Raw genomic sequence first — 20,828 nt, 5'->3', positions numbered from 1 at the left:
CTAGTATGGAGGATTTGGTGAGTTAATATGTGTAAAGCTCTTCTGTACCTGATAAGCTTTCATCGTTATTGTTTTTGCTGTGGTGGTAGTGATTGTGGCTGATGTTGCTGTTTACTGCTAGTGATCATCATGACATAAAGCAGGACAGAAAAGGCCTGCTATCATCCTTAATTTATTTAAAGTAAGAATGAATGTACCTTGAAGGAGCTGTGGGAGCTATTCTGATCCCTCTGCCTCTAATACCTCGGCCACGACCAGAGTCCTCTGAGCCATTTAAGTAAGATAATTCACGTAGTTGTTCCTGACGAATTTCATCATTGTAGTCCTGGAAAAAAAACATGATGTGATGAGTTAAAAATGGGACATGCCATTCTCAGAGTTGGAAAAAAAAAAAAAAAAAAAGAAACAAAACAAAACACAATAGGAAATATTTTTTTTCATTTGTTTCCTGGAACCTTATATGCAAAAATATAAAATGATATTAAAAAGTGTATATACTTTAAATTCCTATTTTTATATAGAGAAATTGGAATTGCTTATTTTATCAAGAAAATACTCAGCAGGACATCACATTAGATTTGCTGAGATGTGTTAGCTGGAAAAGGGAAGACAGCAACATAAAACAAAAACTTGGAATGTACTAAAGTTATGATTGTTAACATGACAATTACTAAAAAATAATTTCATTTGAATGAATGTATGTAGAATATGAATGACTACATGATATTCAAATAGCTTCTGATGCATAAACAAAAAACAGCAATCCCAAGGGTCCAGAGTAGATACTGAGCATGTATTACAACCATAAAGAAGTAGGATAGTATGTCTCTACTTCAGACAACCAGCAGCTGCAGAATCCAACTAAATAGCTTGATGTGAAATATTTATTTATTTATTTATTTATTTATTTTCATTTTTTATTTATTTTACTTTTTTGAGACACAGTCTCTGTCACCCACGCTAGAGTACAGTGGCATGATCTCAGCTCACTGCAGTCTCCGCCACCTGGGTTAAAGCAATTCTCCTGTCTCAGCCTCCAGAGTAGCTGGAATTATAGGCGCACACCACCACGCCTGGCTAATTTTTGTATTTTTCGTAAAGACAGGGTTTCGCCATGTTGACCAGGCTGGTCTTGAACTCCTGGCCTCAAGTGACCCACCCACCTCAGCCTCCCAAAGTGCTAGGATAACAGGCATGAGCCACTGCATCTGACCGCAGTGTGAGATATTTAAACACTACAAATTTTGTACGAGTTCCAGTATTGGCCTAAGGGAAAGTGTGAGCCAGAGAAAAAGGCAAATTTCACAATAACAACCAGAGAATCAGTCAAAGTCAAAGGGACTTTTTCCTTTATCAGGGCGGAAATATACCAGCCAATTCAAGAGGATGCAAGAGGGGAGCTGAATCATTAAAGGTAAATGCTACCTTCAAAAAACAAGTGCCAGTGTCACCTGTTTCTCTTTTTACTAATCAACACACACACATACACACACACACACACACACACACACACGCTCACACACCCCTGGTTGAATAGTACAAAATTAAGTAACTGGTTATTTGTGCCAAATGGCCAATCTGATCAATTATTTTTCTGGAAACATAGTTTAAGTGAAATCAATCTAGTGGCTCTTCTAGTGGTGAGGAGAGAGGTCCAGGAGTTAACACTATATTTGTAGAGGTTTGGCTAACAGCAATGATGTCTGAGGCCTATCTGTGAGACTAAAAATAAAGATTATCATCTGCACCAAACGATGTCAGTGTAGCTCTGTATATGTGTGGTACTGATGAAAACTGTGTAGGGTCACCCACACACCTCTGTCTAGAAAATGGCAGGGAAGCATTCAGCCTCCAAGGATTTCTTTGGCACAGCTTTACCTCATGCTCTAGAAACCACCTAGATTACAAGCAAAAAGCCCCAAAGCATTTCACTTAATTTTATTTTTAGCATGTTGCTTTCATGTTTATATTCTTCAGCACCTGATTATAGTGATAATAGCCTCAACACAGTTAGCTGACAGAAGAGCCATAGAGTAGAAAATTATAGTTTCTAACAAGCCGTATATTATTCAATTTCTACCTCCTAATTTTCTCATTCAAACAACTAAACTTAAGAAGAAACATGTCTATTATTTTATTAGAATCAGGAAATACAATGAATTGCCACTACTGAGTGAACTGACCAGGTACTATCAAAATGAAACATTAATCCCATAATTTCGCAATGTAATGTTTACCAGTTTCAAAAGGGATATTTGTAGCTTCTTCTCTGAGGAAAACACATAGATACTTGGGGTGCTTATGAATTGTAGAAAGAGATGGATTGCCACTGTTGGCAAGACTGAGGGTTAGAATAAACATTTTAACAAATTGCAATTGAATTCAACATAGATAGAAGTGTACCTTAGAGCATAAATATTTTTTTACGCCAGAATCAGAAAATATAAGAATGTAGATGTGATCTTATTCATTTTATAATAATAAAGAATATGAAGAAGAAGAATGAGGAATAGGAGGAAAAGGATGAAGTCAAGGAGCCTGGGGAAGAGAGAGAGAGGAAGAGCAACATACTAATCAGATGGTGTCACAGACTAAGCCAATTTGTTCAGGATTCCGTGCATCCATATCCTTAGATAGTTTCCACCACACTGACTCTGGGATTTGCCATGTGATTTGCCTTAACTAAAAACATCATGACAAAAGCAGAGATTACAAAAGTGCTTGCGTATTGGAGCTTTCCTTTTCTTCTTACTGGAAACCCCTATGCCACCTGGCGAAGAAGCCTAGACTAGCTTTCTGGAGGATGAGAGGTAACATGGAGAAAGGCTCCAGTCATCCCTGCTCTCCCTGCCATCCTGTCTGAGTATCCAAACATGACAGTGAGGATTGAACCTCCAGATATCCTAAGCCATCCTGTCCCAGTCAAGCTGGTGCAGTCAGAAAAATCACCTGGACAACCCCAGAATCTGGATAAATCGATAATAAATCGCTGCTTTATGCCAGTAAGTATTGTGGTGGTTTGTTTTGTGCAAAAGCTAACAAACACAGAGGGGACCAGTCAGCACGGTACATGAGAGATATACTTCAGGAGCGTACTTCAGCAGCCTCTCTCCAGCCCTGCCTAGAGGCGGAGTTCTTGGGTCCATGTGTGATCTGAATGTTTCTTGGAGCAGCTGTAGCCTTAGTTGGAGGCGAATATATCCAAATGTCATATCCTGGTGTCACTACAGTTTGAATTGCCCATTTAAATCTTTGCTCAGAGTCCATGCTCACCAATTCAACTGCATTGGAGTTCAGCTCCTAGACAGAAATCTAACATGGAGGGAATTTATTATTATTATTAATATGAATATTTGACACTGCAGGTTAATTCTTAGTGTTAGCAAAGCAACTAATATAATGTAACTGAATTTCTTATGAGCTTAGCTAGAGGGCTATGCTTTGAGAAATAAACCGCGTGTCAAGAGTTGTGATGGCCAAGAGAATACAGACCAGCAACTACAGATGTAATTGACCAAAGACTCCAGTTGCTGTGCTCTAAAATCCTATTGCTTCCAAGGCTATGCTACCCAAAAGCTTCTCCCAGCTGATAACCAAATGTAGTTAAATGCTAACACAGATCCATTCCTGGCCGCACAGGATTGCTCTAACTATGCCTCCGGGGATTCCTTAATAGCACTGCCGAATTTACCTTACAACTTCATTGCACCAGGGCAATCCATAAGGATTCCACCCCTCTTTCCTCAGACATTGTAGGGTGAGGGCTCTTCAGCCTTCCTTGTTTCCCGCTTTTCTTGTCACAAGAAGATTTTCCTAATATAACTCTTACATGTTTAATCCCATTATTACATCTGCTTTTTGGAGGACCCAAACTAATATACGGACTGCTGATAAAATCAAGTTCCTAAGATCACAAGGCTGAGAGCTTTGGTAAATCCATTTATGATAATGATAGTCGAGCCTATCCCATTCAACATACTTTATACTATGTATGATTAAATTGAACTGCTTGTTTCTCTTTTAAAGTGGCTAGAGAATTGTTAAACATGAAACTGATTACTGATGACCAAAGAGGGTAGTAATGAGTATTTTTAAGAAAATAAATTGTATGTTGTCCAATTTTTTCAATACTTTACTTAATAAGAAAATAACAAAGACTCATGAAGATGGGCAAACACAAACCATATCTTGAGCCAGAGATTGGAACAAATTGGTTGACACAAATTGTGGCTATAATGAAAAGATTAGTGCCTTCATGTGTGTGGTAGAGTATGAGAGAGATAATATGGGCAACCACAGGTCGTTTAAGAGTGCTCCAGTAGAAGAAAATATGTGGTATGAATGGGAAAGGTAGAAACAAATGAAGTTTCCAGGTGCAGAAATGGCTAGAAGCATAATGAGACATTAGCCAGAGAAAAAGGGAAATGAAAAAAAATTTGAAGGTGGAGAATTTGTATTTGGTTCGAATAACCTTCTGTTTAAAATGTCAGAGAGACCTTCAGGCTTATCTTAGAAATTCAGATCTGGGTTAAGAGAGTACATTTGAGTGTCAACTACACATACTTGTGATAACTGAAGGATGAAGACTGTGTAAGAAAACAGTAAAATTATGTATAGAGACAGAAATTTTCTAATCATAATTTTAATGCAAATTTATATCACAGAAAATAGTTGATTTATCAGTTGCAATATTTATATCATTAAATGCTAACTCACCCAGATTTTTAATAAGTTCTGATTTTCCTGATTAGACAATCAAAACATATGTATCACATTATTTATAGCAATGAGGCACTTAAATGCTTCAAAAAAAAAAAAAATACGGAAGAAAACTTTTATTTATTTATTTATTTTTCTTTGAGACGGAGTCTCACTGTATCACCCAGGCTGGAGTGCAGTGGTGTGATCTCAGCTCACTGCAACCTCTGCCGCCCGGGTTCAAGCGATTATCCTGCTTCAGCCTCCTGAGTAGCTGGGATTACAGGCACCTACCACCACGCCCGGCTAATTTCTGTATTTTTAGTAGAGACGGGGTTCCACCATCTTGGTCAGGCTAGTCTTGAACTCCTGACCTAATGATCCACCTGCCTCGGCCTCCCAAAGTGCTGGGAATACAGGTGTGAGACACCGCGCTTGGCTGAAAAACATTTTTTTAAATATCCAAATCTAGGGATAGTTGAACTCTTAAATATTGTCTAGACTGAACATATTATGTGCCTTATATTTTCAGCTATTAAAATTTTTATTTTCAATTATTATGGGTATATCATATGTGTATATAGATATATACATGGAGTAAATGTGATGTTTTGATATAGGTATATGATTTGTAATAATCACATCAGGATAATTGGGGTATCTATCACCTCAAGTATTTGTCATTTCTTTGTATTGGGAACATTCAAATTCCACTCTTTTAGTGATTTTAAATTATACAATAAATTATTGTTGACTATATTCACTTCGTTGTGCTACCCCAATACTAGATCTTATTCTTTCTATCTAACTATATTTTTGCACCCATTAACCATCCCAACTTTCCCCTCTCCTTCTCACTATTCTTCCTGGTCTCTGGTAACCATCATTCTACTCTATCTCAGTGAGTTCAATTGTTTTAATTGTTAGTTCTCACATATGAGTGAGGACGTGTAAAATTTGTGTTTCTGTGCCAGGCTTATTTTGCTTAACCTGATGACTTGTTCCATCTACGTTGTTGCAAATGACAGGATTTTATTCTTTTTATGGCAGAATAATATTCCATCCTGTATACCAACCATGTTTTCTTTTTTCATGCATGCATTGATGGATGCTTAGGCTGATTCCAAACATTAGCTACTGAGAAGAGTGCTGCGATAAACACGGGCCTACAGAAATCTCTTTGATATACCAGTTTGCTTTTTTTTTCTTTTGGATATATATACTTAACAGTGGAACTGCTAGGTCATACGGTAGTTCTATTTTTAGTGTTTTGAGGAACCTCCATACTGTTCTCCATAGTGTTTGTACAAATTTACATTCCTACCAAATAGTGTATCAGGGTTCCCCTTTCTCCAATTCCTTGCCAGCATTTGCTATTGCTTGTCTTTTGGAGAAAAGCCATTTTGACTGGGGTGAGTTGATATCTCATTGTAGTTTTGATTTGCATTTCTCTGATGACTAATAATGTTGAGCATTTTTTTTCACATATCTGTTGGAATTTGTGTGTCTTCTTTTGAGAAATGTCTATTCAGATCTTTTGACCATTTTAAACTCAGATTATTTGCTTTTTTCCTATTGAGCTGTTTGAGCTCCTTATATATTCTGGTAATTAATCCCTCATCAGATGTGGAATTTGCAAATATTTCTTCCATTCTGTGTATTGTCTCTTCACTTTGTTGATTGTTTCATTTGTTGTGCAGAAGCCTTTTAGCTTACTGTGATCTCATTTATCCATTTTTGTTTTAGTTGCCTGTGTTTTTTGAAGTATTACTCATGAAATCTTTCCCCAAACCAATGTCATAGACAGTTTCCTCAATGTTTTCTTTTAGTGGTTTCATAGTTTGAGGTCTTATATTTAAGTCTTCTATCTATTTTCATTTTATTTTTGTATACGGTTAGAGATGGGAGTCCAGATTCAGTCTTCCAAATATGGTTATCCAGTTTTCCCAGCAACATTTATTAAAGAGACTGCCTTTTCCCTAATGTATGTTCTTGGTACCTCTGTCCAAAATGAGTTCTTGTGCATTATTTTTATAACATATATAATTTTCTAAACCCTGAAAGTTTTATATTATAGTGCTTTTTTCCAGTCCTTTCTTAAGCATTAGGTCTAACTTTGAATTAATCTTCATTCATTAGCACATGAGTCTAGCTAAAACTAGAATATCCTGTTGATGTTTATTGGTTGCATGTGTTGCTGATGCTTCTGTTATATAAAACTTTCAAGATATGAGTAAACAAATTATTCCAAGTTTACCTTGGAAGCAACATCAGAAATATGCTACATATTAATTCACTTGAGTAGTATTGAGTTCTAAGATTTGGGAGTCATACGATACATATGAATGAGTGGTTATAGTTTTATAGCATTTATAAATTTTATGCTCAACTTGCTAACATAGATAACCACTAAAAAGTAAAAATATGAGTTCACAAATGGTAATGAGGTAATTTATACTTACATAATATTATTTTAGTATTGTTTTATTACTTTAGTATTAAAACACCCTGGAGAGATAAAGAGAGATAGACGAATATTTACCTAAGTATGTGAATAAAGACAAAAGAGACAAAGGAAGGTAAAGTTACGGCAATTCAGAATGAACAAAGAGGAAAAATTAATTTCCAGTCATTAAAAATCAATACATAATAAAAGAAAAATTAACATATGTATTTCATTTTTCTGGAAAACTAGAATATTACAAAACTTAAATAATCCCTAGGCCTACCCATATTATGAAGATAATGCTCCACTCGTCAAAAAAATGTAAGTTATATCTAGGGATAAACCTTAATGGTATGTTAGATAGAACTACAAATTACTGGGATTCCACACTTCAAATAGTAAAGAATGCTTTACTGTTTTGGCATATACCTGCAGTAAATAAAATATATACACTCTAAAAAGATTCCTCTTGCAAGATGAATTATAAAGTAGCTTTAAAAATGATGATTAGTTTAATCTATGGCTTTGATTTCAGACAGAAAAGACTAAAGTTTGAGTGAACCTTTAAAATATCTACTGGGGCTTAAATAGCACATGCATATCATACATATACATATATATATATATACTTTTTTTTTTTTTGAGATGGGGTCTCTCTCTGTTGCCCAGGTTGGAGTACAGTAGCATGATCTCAGTTCACTACAAACTCCACCTCCCGGGCTCAAGAGATTCTCCCACCCTGGTCTCCTGAGTAGCTGGGGCCACAGGTGCAGGACACCATGTCCAGCTAATTTTTTTTTGTAATTTTGGTACAGACAGGGTTTTGCCATGTTGGTCAGGCTGGTCTCGAACTCCTGAGCTCAAGTGATCCACCCGCCTCAGCCTCCCAAAATGCTGGGATTACAGGCATGAGCCACCGTGCCTGGCCTCATAGATATTTTTTATAATTGATCCGAATTTTAAATTTATTTTCCTATAGTGTCCAAATAATCTGCTTTCTTGCTATCAAAATAAATTTTAAAACTTTGTTATTTGAAATAATAGCAAAGATATTCACAATAATTTTCCATGTTCCTTTTGACTAAGGTAAGGCCAATTCCCCCATCAAATAATTTCCATGAAATTCAGGAGTGCTTCTTTTTGCCTCTCTGACAAGGCCCTCCCACCGTGACGCCATATGGTGTAAACAGTATACACAAAAGCTCAGACCAGACAGATGTTTGGATGTTCCTAGAAAGGACCTATGCTCATAGTCTGCATATGTAATATATATGCATAATTTCCCAGTTACATACACTCATGTCCATCTGTTATGATGGCATTTTGCCCAAAAACAGATTGGGAAGATTATTTCACTTGCATACGGATGCCAGGTAATGACAGGTGTAGACAGGCTACCTGGTGGTGCAGTGAGGGACCATTTTCCTGCCAAATTCCTTCTTCTGAGGATACAATGGACACTGGTGCTGCACATTTAAAACTGTGATTATAGCCACTGGTAACATGTGAATGTACACTCAACTCTGGTAATGCCAAGACTTTCAGAAATCATCAGAAATGATATGTATGGAAATGATACGCAGTCTTTAGCCTTTCTGGGCCATGACAAAGAGAACTGGAATTTTCTCAGCTCCTACAAACAGATTAGGGCACTTTTACCGCAGTAGTAAAGAAGGCGTGGAAAGTATTGGGTTCTGCCCAATATCAGACCTGCAACTAAGTTGGAATGGGTAGCAAGCTATTTCAGAAAACAGTAAGCTATTCCAACTAACTTGGAATGGGTAGCAAGCTAGTGCTGTGGTGGACATTATTTAGCAAAAAAGAACATGCTATTAGATAACATCTCTTAGTCACCACAGCATGAGTTTTAATCAGCCCAGACTCAGAACCAGAAAAAAACTCATTATCAAAATGTAGTCAAAGAGCAGTCAATTAAAATTTATTAAGCATCTGCTTGTGCATGACTCTGTATAAGTTTTATATAAAGACTTTATAAAACTTATTCATCAAAGAAGATTGGATATCACAAGGTCAAAATATTGTGGGCTTTGTATCTTAAACAGTGAGTGATTGTAAATTTCTGTACCCAAACAATGTTTTATCTTATTTTCCCATTACTAAAGTCATATTGCCCATTACTCAAAAATAATCAAAGCATAAGATAATATCAATACAGACATTATTTAAACATTTTGCAGGAAGATTGGAAAGGCTTATTTTCTATCTTATTTTATTTGACTTTATTAAACTTTGGCCACACAAGGTTTTAAGACCCCAGACCTTGTGAATGAGCAACAAAAACCTTATGTATTTGGCATTATGCTTTTATCCATCCTACCCTAGAAAATGAATCACTGTTCAGGGTAAATTCAGGATAGTAGACAAATGTTTTGATAATATTAAATGACAGATTTGACTTGTAATTCTAAAAGTAACAAGTTTCATTTGTCTGGGTAAAGTCAAAACGACTACTTTTTTCAATAAATTTTCTTGGCAAATTATTGTACACATGATATAGGAGCTTCATTTCATTTAAAGTCAAAATAGGCATTGATTTAATACTTCAGCAAGTTATCCACCTTTATTTAAAAGTATATAAAATGAACTCTTGGTTAAGACAGAATTGATGGTTCTCAGTATGATCTCATGGGACCAAATCTTAACCAAGAAACTATAATAATAAAGAAACACTGAGAGAAAAGTGTACACATGCTATGCATAAAAAAGGTTGATAGGATATAGGTCCTGTGGGTGATATTTTACCAATAACCTAGGAATTCCAGGCCTTCCTTTGGACATGGAAAATTTATATATTCAAGACAGGGATGCATTTAACCTGTTAGATGTTTTTAAGTTCCTGAAGGAGTTTTGCTAAATAAATCATCCTTTTATGTAGTCAGTGCATTTCTGAGGAGCAGGTAAGTAGCAGGCACTAATGTAGGTTCTGGGGAGAGAGTGGAGGAAAGTTCTGATCCAGGGGAGTTAAAGCACATGTAGATGACCAGCTCCCTACACTTGTTCATGTAATGTAATGGTAAACAACAATTAAAGAAACGTTTCAATAAAACAGTAGGCACGAATTGAAGCCTTCTTTAATACTCTCTGAATCAGCGCATGCTCAATTCAACTTTGATCCTTTTTGTTGGTTTAAAATATTTATTTACAATATTATACCAATTATTTAGTGGCTTCTGCATTTTGTTTTATTTTTAAAATGTTGAATTCTACATTTTTGGTTTAGAAAGAAAGACATTTGCTATATTTCCTCATGAGAAAATCCCTCCTAGAAGTTCTCCTATATATTTCCCCAAATGAAAATGCTGTGATGATTCCTTCTAGCTGTAGTTTTGTCAAGCTATTCTGTCATAGTAACTTTCTTGAAGCTCTTTGTAAAGAGTATACAATGTTGCCATGTCTGCCTCTTTACAAAAAGTTATCCTTTTATTTGGCTTGCAGTTTCTAGCTCCCCTCAAATTCAATCTTGAAAAACAAACAAACGCCCTGCACACTATTCCTACTATTCTTTCTGAATATTTAATCATATTAGAATAAGATAGTCCTTAAAAACAATTATTGCGCCACTTTTTCTAACCAGCATAAAGCAACAACAATTGCCAGATGGGAAAAGTGAATCTAACACAGAAAATAAGCAAAGCCAAGCAAGAGTGAGAGAGAGCAGGCAAGGGTTAAGAATGTTAAGTGAAGCATTCTAGCTGAGAATACTTATAAAGGGGAAAATGATGAAAAAATTTATTTCCATTGTCAGTAACTGAAGAAATGAACTTGTAAAATGTAATACAGTACAATACAGTGAAAAAGTATTTGGAAAAAAATACATCAAAAAGATGTGTCAAAATATGATGTCAAAGTTCCCCAAAAACAACATAAATTAGAATTACAAAATGAAAAGAACACAGATTTATACTGAGAAGACGCAGGTATATGTCATTTATTCCTTTCCTTGCTTCCATTGGTTCTGCCTTAATTGGAAACATCTCTTGAATTGTTCAGCCAGGCTTCTTTCCTCAATTACCTGAGTCCTTTCAACGGTCGCAAACTGTATTTGCCTGTCTTTGAGGTGAATTCACCCATAATTCCAAATGGGTCTTTTGTCCAAGCCTTTCTAGCAAGAGCAAATCTAAATAGGGAAGACCTGGGTTCTTTGCTCTAGTGGGCCCACGACAGAGCAACTGGTACAACTAAGTTCTCCTCTGAAGGGTGACATGTCATCTCTCTGCTCTCAGGCTTCCCCCAAGATCTGCTAATTCCACAGCCCATCTGTGTAGGTCTCTGCAAGAGCACTATAGTTAGCTGAATCAGGCAGCCCATTTTCTGTTCTCTGCAAAATATACATGCACAGCAAGTGGTCAGAATCAATCCTATTCTGTATGTTACAGAAAGGATTTACTGCAAAGAAGTCATGAGATATTCTTAGCAATCATGGGAATGATTGTTGTTTTCTAAGGCTCCTTTCAGTTCTTGGATCTCTTCCCTCTCCAACCCCACATTTCAAAGAGCAACCACAATGCCTGCTCTCTTGGAATCTCTCTCAATATGAGATATTTTCAGATCATTAAGCCACACTGCTAAGCTGCTTGTGTCTATCAAGTGCCTTCATCACGGACATGGGAGAAGACCATGGTATCAAGAGTCAGAATGCAAGTAATCATTTTTCCCCAACCTCTTTCCTTATTCATTTTTAAAATTCATTCTTTAAACTCTGATTGCGAGAAGGTAACCATTTAGTTGTATAAGGCCATTTTTGAGCTCTATGATTAATGTTACACTTTGATTCTTTTTCATCCAATTAGAGAAATGATGGGATCTCAAGAAGTGGAGATCAGCTAAAAGAAATTTAGTTTCAAGGAATATCTGGATACTACCCACGATGCTCCTGTCCTTTGCCTGAGGTGGGATTTTTATATAGTTCTAAGATGTGGAGTACTGGAACAAGCTCATACTGCTCAGCACTGGAGGGAGAAAACTGGGTTTCTGTTGAACTTGTGCAACATCACCAGGCATGCATTCCAAAGGGCAGGAAGGGAGCATTTGGGATTTCTTTATTGCTTTCCTCAGTGAATAAATATATTATTATTAAATATATGAATATTATATATAGTAAATAAAACAAATATGCTGGTGTATGTGTATATATATATATATATATGTTCTAGGTGGTAAGAATATAGTAAAAAAGCCCTCATTGAGCTTACATTCTAATGTGGGGAAAGACTAAAAAAACACAAAGGAATAAATAATCTTAGTTCAGAGAGTAATACTGTGAAAAAAAGAAACAGAGCAACAGGATTGAGGGACTGGGGAAGCTGGTTTAGACGGGAAGTCAGCAGTGCCCTACTCGAAGAGAGAATATATGAACTGAGACCCAAATGTAAAGGAGTCTGTCATGTGAGGATGTGGTTCACTAGTCTTCCAGGTAAATGGAATGTGAAGGTCAGGAAGGAGCTGAGCATCTTTAAGGAACAGGGAGAATACCAGTGCATATATATCAAAGGTTTAGTGAGCAAGGTTGTAAATGATATTAGGTCAGACAATAGGTAGGCTCTGTATCACGGTGGTGCTTCTTGGCTTTATTGTAGGTATAACAGAAGGCCTAAGGAATATTTAAGATGGATAGTGAAATAACCAGTTTTTATCTGAAAGAGAGTATTCTGGCGGCCATGAGGTAAATGGATTAAAGTAGGACTAGACTGGAAACGAGAGAGGGGTTAAGACACCATCGTAAGCAGTACGTGCATTAGGTACTGCAGTCATCCTTACCAGTACCATTATAAGTGGTGGAGAGAAAAGGCAATTAGATTATTGCTGATATATTAAACATGGGAAATAATGGGAAAAAATGAACTTAAAGCTGTCTTCTGCATTTTTTGTTTGTGTGGCTGATTCACTTGTAGTGCCAACACTGAGATGGAAAAGTTACTGAATGTGGGCTTCCCTCTTCTCTCTCTCGAATTTTAAATAGGGAAGCAAATAGCATTTCTAAACAAAGAGACTTTTTAAATTGGGAATCTTTCAGTGTGATGTGATTTCTCTCTTCTGTAGATAGCCTGTCTTCTGAGTAGATGGGAAAATCATTAATAATCTTGCTTAGGAAAAAAAATTAAAAAGACAAAATACATAGTCTGCTAATCATAAAAAGGAAATAAATACTTTTACATGAAGACATCCAGTGATCAAAAATAGAGTTGGGAACTTGTCAATTAAGAGATGAAAAAGAGCAATCCAGGTAGATGTCCATGTGTGAAGTCACGAAGCCATGACAGAAAAGTAATAGAGTTAGAAGATAGTTGTGACAATAGTCACAATAATAATAATCCAATCCAAAATAATAACCCAGGTTTCCTAAGCATTGTGTCAGGAGTGGACAGTAGAAGGGTATGTAGATGGGAGCCAGGCTGGAATATTAGAGTCTTGTGTTCTTAAGGTAATGAATCCTCACAAGAAGGCATATCACCATGATGGCCTTTGGAAGGATCACTCTTAGGAATGTGGATGAGGAACTGGAGTTGTAGGGATGTGTGGAACAGTTCTACAGAAACCAAATTACTACAGAAGACTCTTATAACAATCCAGACAAAAGGCAATGGAAGTTGGAATGAGCACAGAATTCAAGTTTTGCTACTAACTAGTTTTGTCCCTGTGAACAAGTCATATCTGCCCTCATTTCTGTATGCGGAAAATAGGAAGGTGGTCATAATGACTCAACTAAGTATTTCTCAAGGTGTCTCCATAAGATCTTCTCATGAAGGAGCTTTCTGTGATAGCAAGAGGAAGGCAGGCTACTGAATTTTTATTGTCCTACAGTAGAATCAAAATCAAATGATTAGGGTCCTATGTACACTTGGAAATGTGGCTGAAGGTCTATTTATATAATAATTTATTCATAAAACTCCTACTCAAATAACAATTTGCTTTCCACACCATCTCATTTTATGCATTACTTTGCTACCAAGTCAATGAGGGAAACAGAAAAGAATATTTTTAAAAACCAGATTTAAAAATACTATCAACAAACCCTCTCGAGGAGAAAGAGAATGTTATAAAAAGAGTTTTATGCTTTGGTTTGTTAGCTCAGCTTCAATGTTGATATAGACTCTGAATTGAGATTGAAGTCTTAGGACTTTAATGGCAGCAAAGGGCTTTTGTGGTTATTAAACACCTCAATTTTACTTAGGCATTTAGCAAACCACAAAAGCCATTAATTGGCTGTCTTTTGCACTGTTGTGGATATTGCTTCCAAAGCATCAGTAAGTACAGAGCAGATCTGTGATCTCTTCCCTTTCTCACCATACAGATAATTTATAGACTAAATATACATACTCCAATTCTTATTTTGTAATGGTCAAAAACATTTTCCAAGAGATTTGATTTACATAGGTTTCTGAAGCACTTAATTCTAAACTTAATTCTCCAGATGCCTGCGAATCAGCCATCTGAGGTTTAGAATTCAGTTTGAGAGATTTTCATATGGTCTTGCTCTGAAAAGCTAAAATATATTTGTAAAATGTTGTTGGTCTACAGACCTGTATCGTTTTAAGTTATTGAATTTTACACAGGCAAAGTTGTACATATAAAGACAGAGAATTCTACTCTCAAAAAATTACCCTTGCTATTCCTTTAAATTCTTTGCAACACAACTGGAGTTTTGGGACTCCACCCAAGCTTTCCAGATATCTCCACCTTTATTTTATCCATATTTAGAATGTAACTGTGATATATATATATATATATATATGTCAATATTAGAAAAATTGTCAAGTTCTTCCTGAGTATTACAAAGGGACTTTTATGTTCATCATTGCTATCAACGCAAACACTGACTTAGTTAAAAAAAAAAAAAAAAAAAACTGAAAAATGATGCAGGATAAATTTTTAAATGTATCTGGATTTCAAGAGAATGAGAAGACAAGCCACAGACTTGGAAAAAACATATTTACAAAAGACATCTGATCAAAGACTGTCATCCCAAATATACAAAAAATTCATTACAAATCAACAAGAAGAAAACAACTTAAAAATGAGCAGATCTAAACATACCCTTCATCAAAGATGTACAGATGTATAGAATTTAGTGAGCAAAGGTGAAAGTGGTATTAGGTCAGACAAGTAAGTGTACGAAAATATGCTCAAAATCATACGTCATTAGGGAATTGCAAATTAAAAGAGTGAGATACCACTATGTACTTCTTAGAATTTGGAAAATCCAGAACACTGACACCACCAAATGCTGGTGAGGATGTGGAGCAACGCAAATTCTCATTTTTTTTTTGCTGGTGGGGATTCAAAATGATATTGAAACTTTGAACCACAGTTTGTCAGTTTCTTAGAGAACTAAACATACTCTTACCATATGATCCAGCAATTGTGCTCCTTGTTATCTATCCAAATGCATCGAAAACTTACATGCACACAATAACCTGCACACAAATGTTTATAGGCAGCTTGATTCATAATTGCCAAAACTTGGAAGTAACCAAGATGCCCTTCAGTAGGTGAATGGATAAATACACTGTGGGCCATCTAGAAAATGAAATGTAATTCAGCAATAAAAATAAATGAGTTTGTATGAAGCCATGGAAAGACATGGAAAAAGCTTAAATGCATATTATCAAGTGAAAGAATTCCATCTGAAAAGGTTACATACTATATGATTCCAAATATATGACATTCTAGAAAAAGCAAAATTATGGAGACAATAATGCATCAGTAATTGACAGGGGTTAGGGGAAGGATGGAATGAGTATGTGGAGCACAGAAAATTTCAGGTAGTGAAACTATTCTGTATGATACTATAATTGCGGATACATGTCATGCCTTTGCCCAAACCCAAAGAATGTACAACATTTACAGTAAGCCCTAATGTAAACTATGAACTTTGAGTGACAATGATGTGTCAATGTATTTCATTGATTGTAACAACATACTACTGTGGTGCAGGTTGTTGATGGTAGGGAAGACTGAGGGAAAAGGGGTATATAAGAAATCTCTTTACCTTCCTGTCAATGTTGCTGTGAATGTGAAACTACTCTAAAAATAAAAGATCAATTAATTTGTTTTGATTGATAAGAATATGATTTCAATAGCATGATGTTATGAAATATAGACCATTTCATCAAGTTGAAACACCCTGTTCAAGATTAAAAATATCATATTGCTAAATAAGTACTTTTTTCCTCCTTTTTAGGGATAGGTGGATACTGAAGCCTCCTCCACATTCATTTCTGATCTTCAAGGAGACCTAAGTGCATCCAGCCAAATTCATCTTTATGGTGCCCTGGCGAATGATGAAGCATTGGAGGATTATTATCCCATTTATGGACTCAGAGGTTAAATGATAAATGTCAGGCAAATCACAAGCAGGGATTTTGTGGTAGAAAACACTTTAAATGCCTTTCATTTCTCATCTTTATACCAGTTAAGTTATTTCTTTTTTAATTTTCCTCTTGTTTTGACATTTTGTCAGAGACCTATTCAAAATTAAGAATACTGAAATCAATAGCTCATATACCTAAATCAGAGTTCTAAGCACTTTACTCTGCATACGTTATAAGGGACTATGCTATTGGCTGAATTATATCCCCCTCCCAAATTCAAATGTTAAAGCCCTAACCACTCATGTGATATTATTTGGAGGTGGGGCCTTTGGGAGGAAACCAGGTTTGGATGTTGTTAGGAGGGTGGGACCCTCATGGTGGGATTATTTCCCTTACAAGGAGATACACCAAAACATACTCTCTCTTTCCCTCTCTCTCTCTCCACCACGTAAAATCACAGTGAGAAGGTGGCCATCTGCAAGCTAGGAAGAGATCCCTTACCAGAATCCAACTATCTCAGACCTCCAACCTTCAGAATTGTGCGTTGTTTAAGCCACCCAGTCTGTAGTGTTCTGTTAGGGCAGCCTAAGCTAAGGCAGGCTGTATGAGTGCTATTCTGAATCAGTGTACTCTTTCTGAGAGAAGAAGAGGTAATCAAAAAATATAACTTTGCCCTTGCTGTGAAACTGGTATTATTGTTGCTACTGTTGGTGCTGATGGTGTTTGTGTGTGTTTGACATGCATGTAAAATGTGTGCATTTTAGCTGTTTAATGAATTGAGACTAAGTAATCAAATTACATAGATAAATCAGATACGCTGCTTCTTAGGCCTCAACACAGGAATTCTGAGCTCTAGTTCAGAGTCTATGTGGCATTACAGAAATCAGCTTTCTTCTCTCTACAACCTGTTTTATGAATTTCTATAGACTTAAATAAAACTTGGCCCCACATCTGGAGATTTGAAGATGATTCAAACTATATGGCGAACTTCTAGGTAACCACATACCATCCTCATACATGTTCATTTACATTTATGTGTGTCTATTTAGAACACATCTATGGGAACAAGACTGTATACAATTAGAAAGGAAATAAAAACTGAGGGCAAGGATTAGATGAATAGACACGTCAAATACACAGCAGAATGGGTTTATATAAAACATGTGATTGAGTAAAAATTTTTAAAGAAATACAAAAGGAAAACGTCTGAAGAATCCAAAAAAGGGTTAGCAAAGCAATAGAAATGTGGCTAAGGGAATGAGAAAAATGGGGTCGAGTAGCTCACATTATAGCAAAATGGGCAATAAATGACAGCATAGTCATTTGTAGGCACATTGGAAATCGACAGTGCAGAGCTTGATGAGGTCTAAATTCTACAGTGTGATTAGATACAACTGTAATGTCAAAATCATTTTTGTAAACCAGCTGGCTCAGAAGACCATTTTTTGTCTCAATTCTGATGTATTGACTACTTTTTATATAACTTCTATTTGTAGAAACATGACTACAACATGATTTTTCATTTAGTGTCCTCCTTCTAACAGATATTATTTTGTTTAATTTCTTCATTTTAAATTATTTATGGCCATGTTCACTGTGATGTAAAATCTTAAAAACCCTGAAGAACAACAACAACAACAACAAAACCCACCAAACCATCACACTTTTCACATTTTGAAGACCATTGGTTGGCGTACATAAGCAAAAATAAGAGAAGACCTGCTCTCTCTTTTTGGGAAGCTGTAATATCTACTATTCTACACGTGGTACTCTTAACACTAAATGTTTCAAAGGCACAATGGGTAAAATATCACTTTAGTACCCTTTTTTCCTCTTATGTGATTCTGCGAATGGTTTGACAAATGGTTTGAGAAATTCTATTTTTACGTATTTTGAGTTGGAACCAAAATCAATTTTTATTAAAAAAGATACATGACCCCAAGAGCTTAAAGTAGATGAAACGCATGATTATAGCATACTACATAGAGGTAAAATTTAGGTTGCTTAATTTCATGATAAAATTTGTGTAATGCCAATTTTCAGAAATTAAATTTTAAAATTGTGAGCTGAAAGTATATATATTAGATTCTGGAGAGGTTGTTTCATGCAGCAATTATGAATATCACTATGTGGCCCCATTGCCTGGGTGAGAGACATTGACACTTCATGACTTAGTGTAAAATGCTAGTCATTCTGAGGCCTAAATTTACATGTCCTAAAATAGATCAATAAGAGTAATAAGCAATATAATATGGATGTTGGATGGATTAAACAAACATGCAAATTGCTCAAAATGGTATCTAGCACACACTGAGCACCTGATAAATGTTAGCTCTTATGCTCCCCAGGGGGATTATAAAATTGCTTACTCTCCTATACCACCTATTAGAAACAATAAGGTAAGTCTGTTACTTCTACCTTACCTTATTTCTTTGAAGAATTTTAGTTAAAAAAATAAATCATGAAGTGATAAGTATATGTGAATGCTTTTTTTTTTAAGTTGTAGGGAATCTTTGGACTACAACAAATTATTAATTGTAAAAAATGATTTTTGGCTATTTATCCTTGGATGATTAAGGCCTAGGGTGAGAACATTTTTACAGGCAAATGGTTGAATCAGAAGCTATTCTTGACTGAGTAGTTGGAAAGGATTCAGTCCTAAAAAAAAAATGCTGTCAGAGTACATTTAGACATAGTGATTTTAGTATCACTGGTATGAAATGAATGTCTAAGGAAGACCAATAAAACAAAATACTGACTCAAGTGAAGATTTTGTAGAAATATAGATGGAAAGAGAGCAAAGTAAAACACTTATAATAAATTAGGAGACTCAAGCAAGTCCCTCTATAAAGGCAACAATTAATAAAATGGCAATGTAAATGAAAAAAGCTATTCAGGGAAAGAAGGCAGGTGGATTTCATATTTCAAAATCAGTTTAAATGAAAAAGAAAACTAAAAGGCAAAGAAAAGTTTAAAAGAACAGAAATGCTCAAGACAAAACTTTTAAATTCAATTCACTTAGGAGAGATGTATAAACAAAGATAATGTAAATTATGAATTCATTAGTGAAAACTAGTAATCCCAACTTAAATTGCATGGTAATATCCTTGGGCAATGAGCCATACAGGTCAAAGTTACAGGATGTGTCAAAGCATTTTAAATGCTCCTGTCATTTCCACTGCCTTGTTTTCAGAATACATGCTAAATTGTACCAATCAGCAAGTGTTCTTATATTATTCATCTACTGAGTAATTTCTCTTGCAATTCTAGATGAACAGGATATTATATTAACCCCCAAGTTTCATTTTGCACACATTAAAGCAGCCCTCTTTACTGATATTTGTTCAATATGTGGGTGAATATTTTAGCAAATTATATTGGACTCTGGCTGGCAACTTTCCTGGAATTTTTAAATTGTTATTACATTTTTTAAAAAAATTGTGAAAGCAATACCTGCTCAGTATAGGAAGTAATGTGAGTCAAATATAAATTCTTTTAGGAGTTAATATTATCTTTTTATGACACATCTCTAACACACTCTTTTACTGAATAATACCTCATGACCATTGCTCCAAGACAATGAGACAGCACTCATTCTTTTTAGTAGCTAATTAGTTTTCCACAGCATACCTGTAGTTCACTAATACATTCAATTATTTATTTATGGATGTTTTAGAGTTTTCCACTGTTTTACCACTACAATTCTAAGATTATCATTCTATTACATGGTTCCTTTAAATCCTGAGATTAGATTCTCTAAAAAGGAATTATTGTGTTGAATGATGTGCTAGTACTTTTATATTTTAATGCACATTGCCAGACTTTCCATAATGATCATATTATATGACTATCAACAGAATATTAAGGTGCTTGTTTCTTCAAACATTAAGATGATTTCTTTAGAATGGCAATGCATCATTTTTTTTCTTTGACATCCATATAGTTAAAAAATTATATCTCATAGTAAATATCATTTTATATGTATTAGCCATTTGGATTTTCTCCTTTTGGAATTGGTTGTCTGCATTGAGATGTTTATAATTTCTAAAAATCCATTTATAGAGACTTATGCTTCCAGTCAAGATAGAGTAACTTGGACCACATTTATCTTCCCCTCTGAACAAAGCAAAAAAGTGGGCAAAATATATTTTTAAAAAATTTCAAAGCATTGGACATCAGGCAACTAAGGCTAGTGATCCCTGAACCATGGGGAACAACTGCAGTAAGCCCTATGACTTCCTGCCTTTAGTAAGTCTCCAACTTATGGCACGGAGAGGAATAATCTAGGCAGAGTCCAGCAGACTCCCTGAGTGGTAGAGACATTGTTGACAGTTAAGGAGACCAGGGTGATT

General features: G+C 35.5%; 1 protein-coding gene across 3 annotated transcripts in view; it reads right to left on the bottom strand.

Moving 5' to 3' along the window:
• Positions 1–20,828, bottom strand: part of KHDRBS2 (KH RNA binding domain containing, signal transduction associated 2) — a 591,427-nt gene that overhangs the window by 211,799 nt on the left and 358,800 nt on the right. For all 3 annotated transcript variants that reach the window (XR_002733824.1, XM_023222978.1, XM_023222979.1), the window contains exon 5: positions 198–325. Coding sequence is in view for 2 of the 3 variants with exons in the window: in XM_023222978.1 (XP_023078746.1) it covers positions 198–325 (128 nt within the window). In the remaining variant the exon portion in view is untranslated. The remainder of the gene's footprint in view (positions 1–197; positions 326–20,828) is intronic.

This window comes from Piliocolobus tephrosceles, chromosome 5 (assembly GCF_002776525.5).
Source record: "Piliocolobus tephrosceles isolate RC106 chromosome 5, ASM277652v3, whole genome shotgun sequence".
Lineage (NCBI taxonomy): Eukaryota > Metazoa > Chordata > Mammalia > Primates > Cercopithecidae > Piliocolobus > Piliocolobus tephrosceles.
The sequence above is the reverse complement of the archived record's forward strand: the minus strand, read 5'-3'. Positions and strand labels throughout refer to the sequence as shown.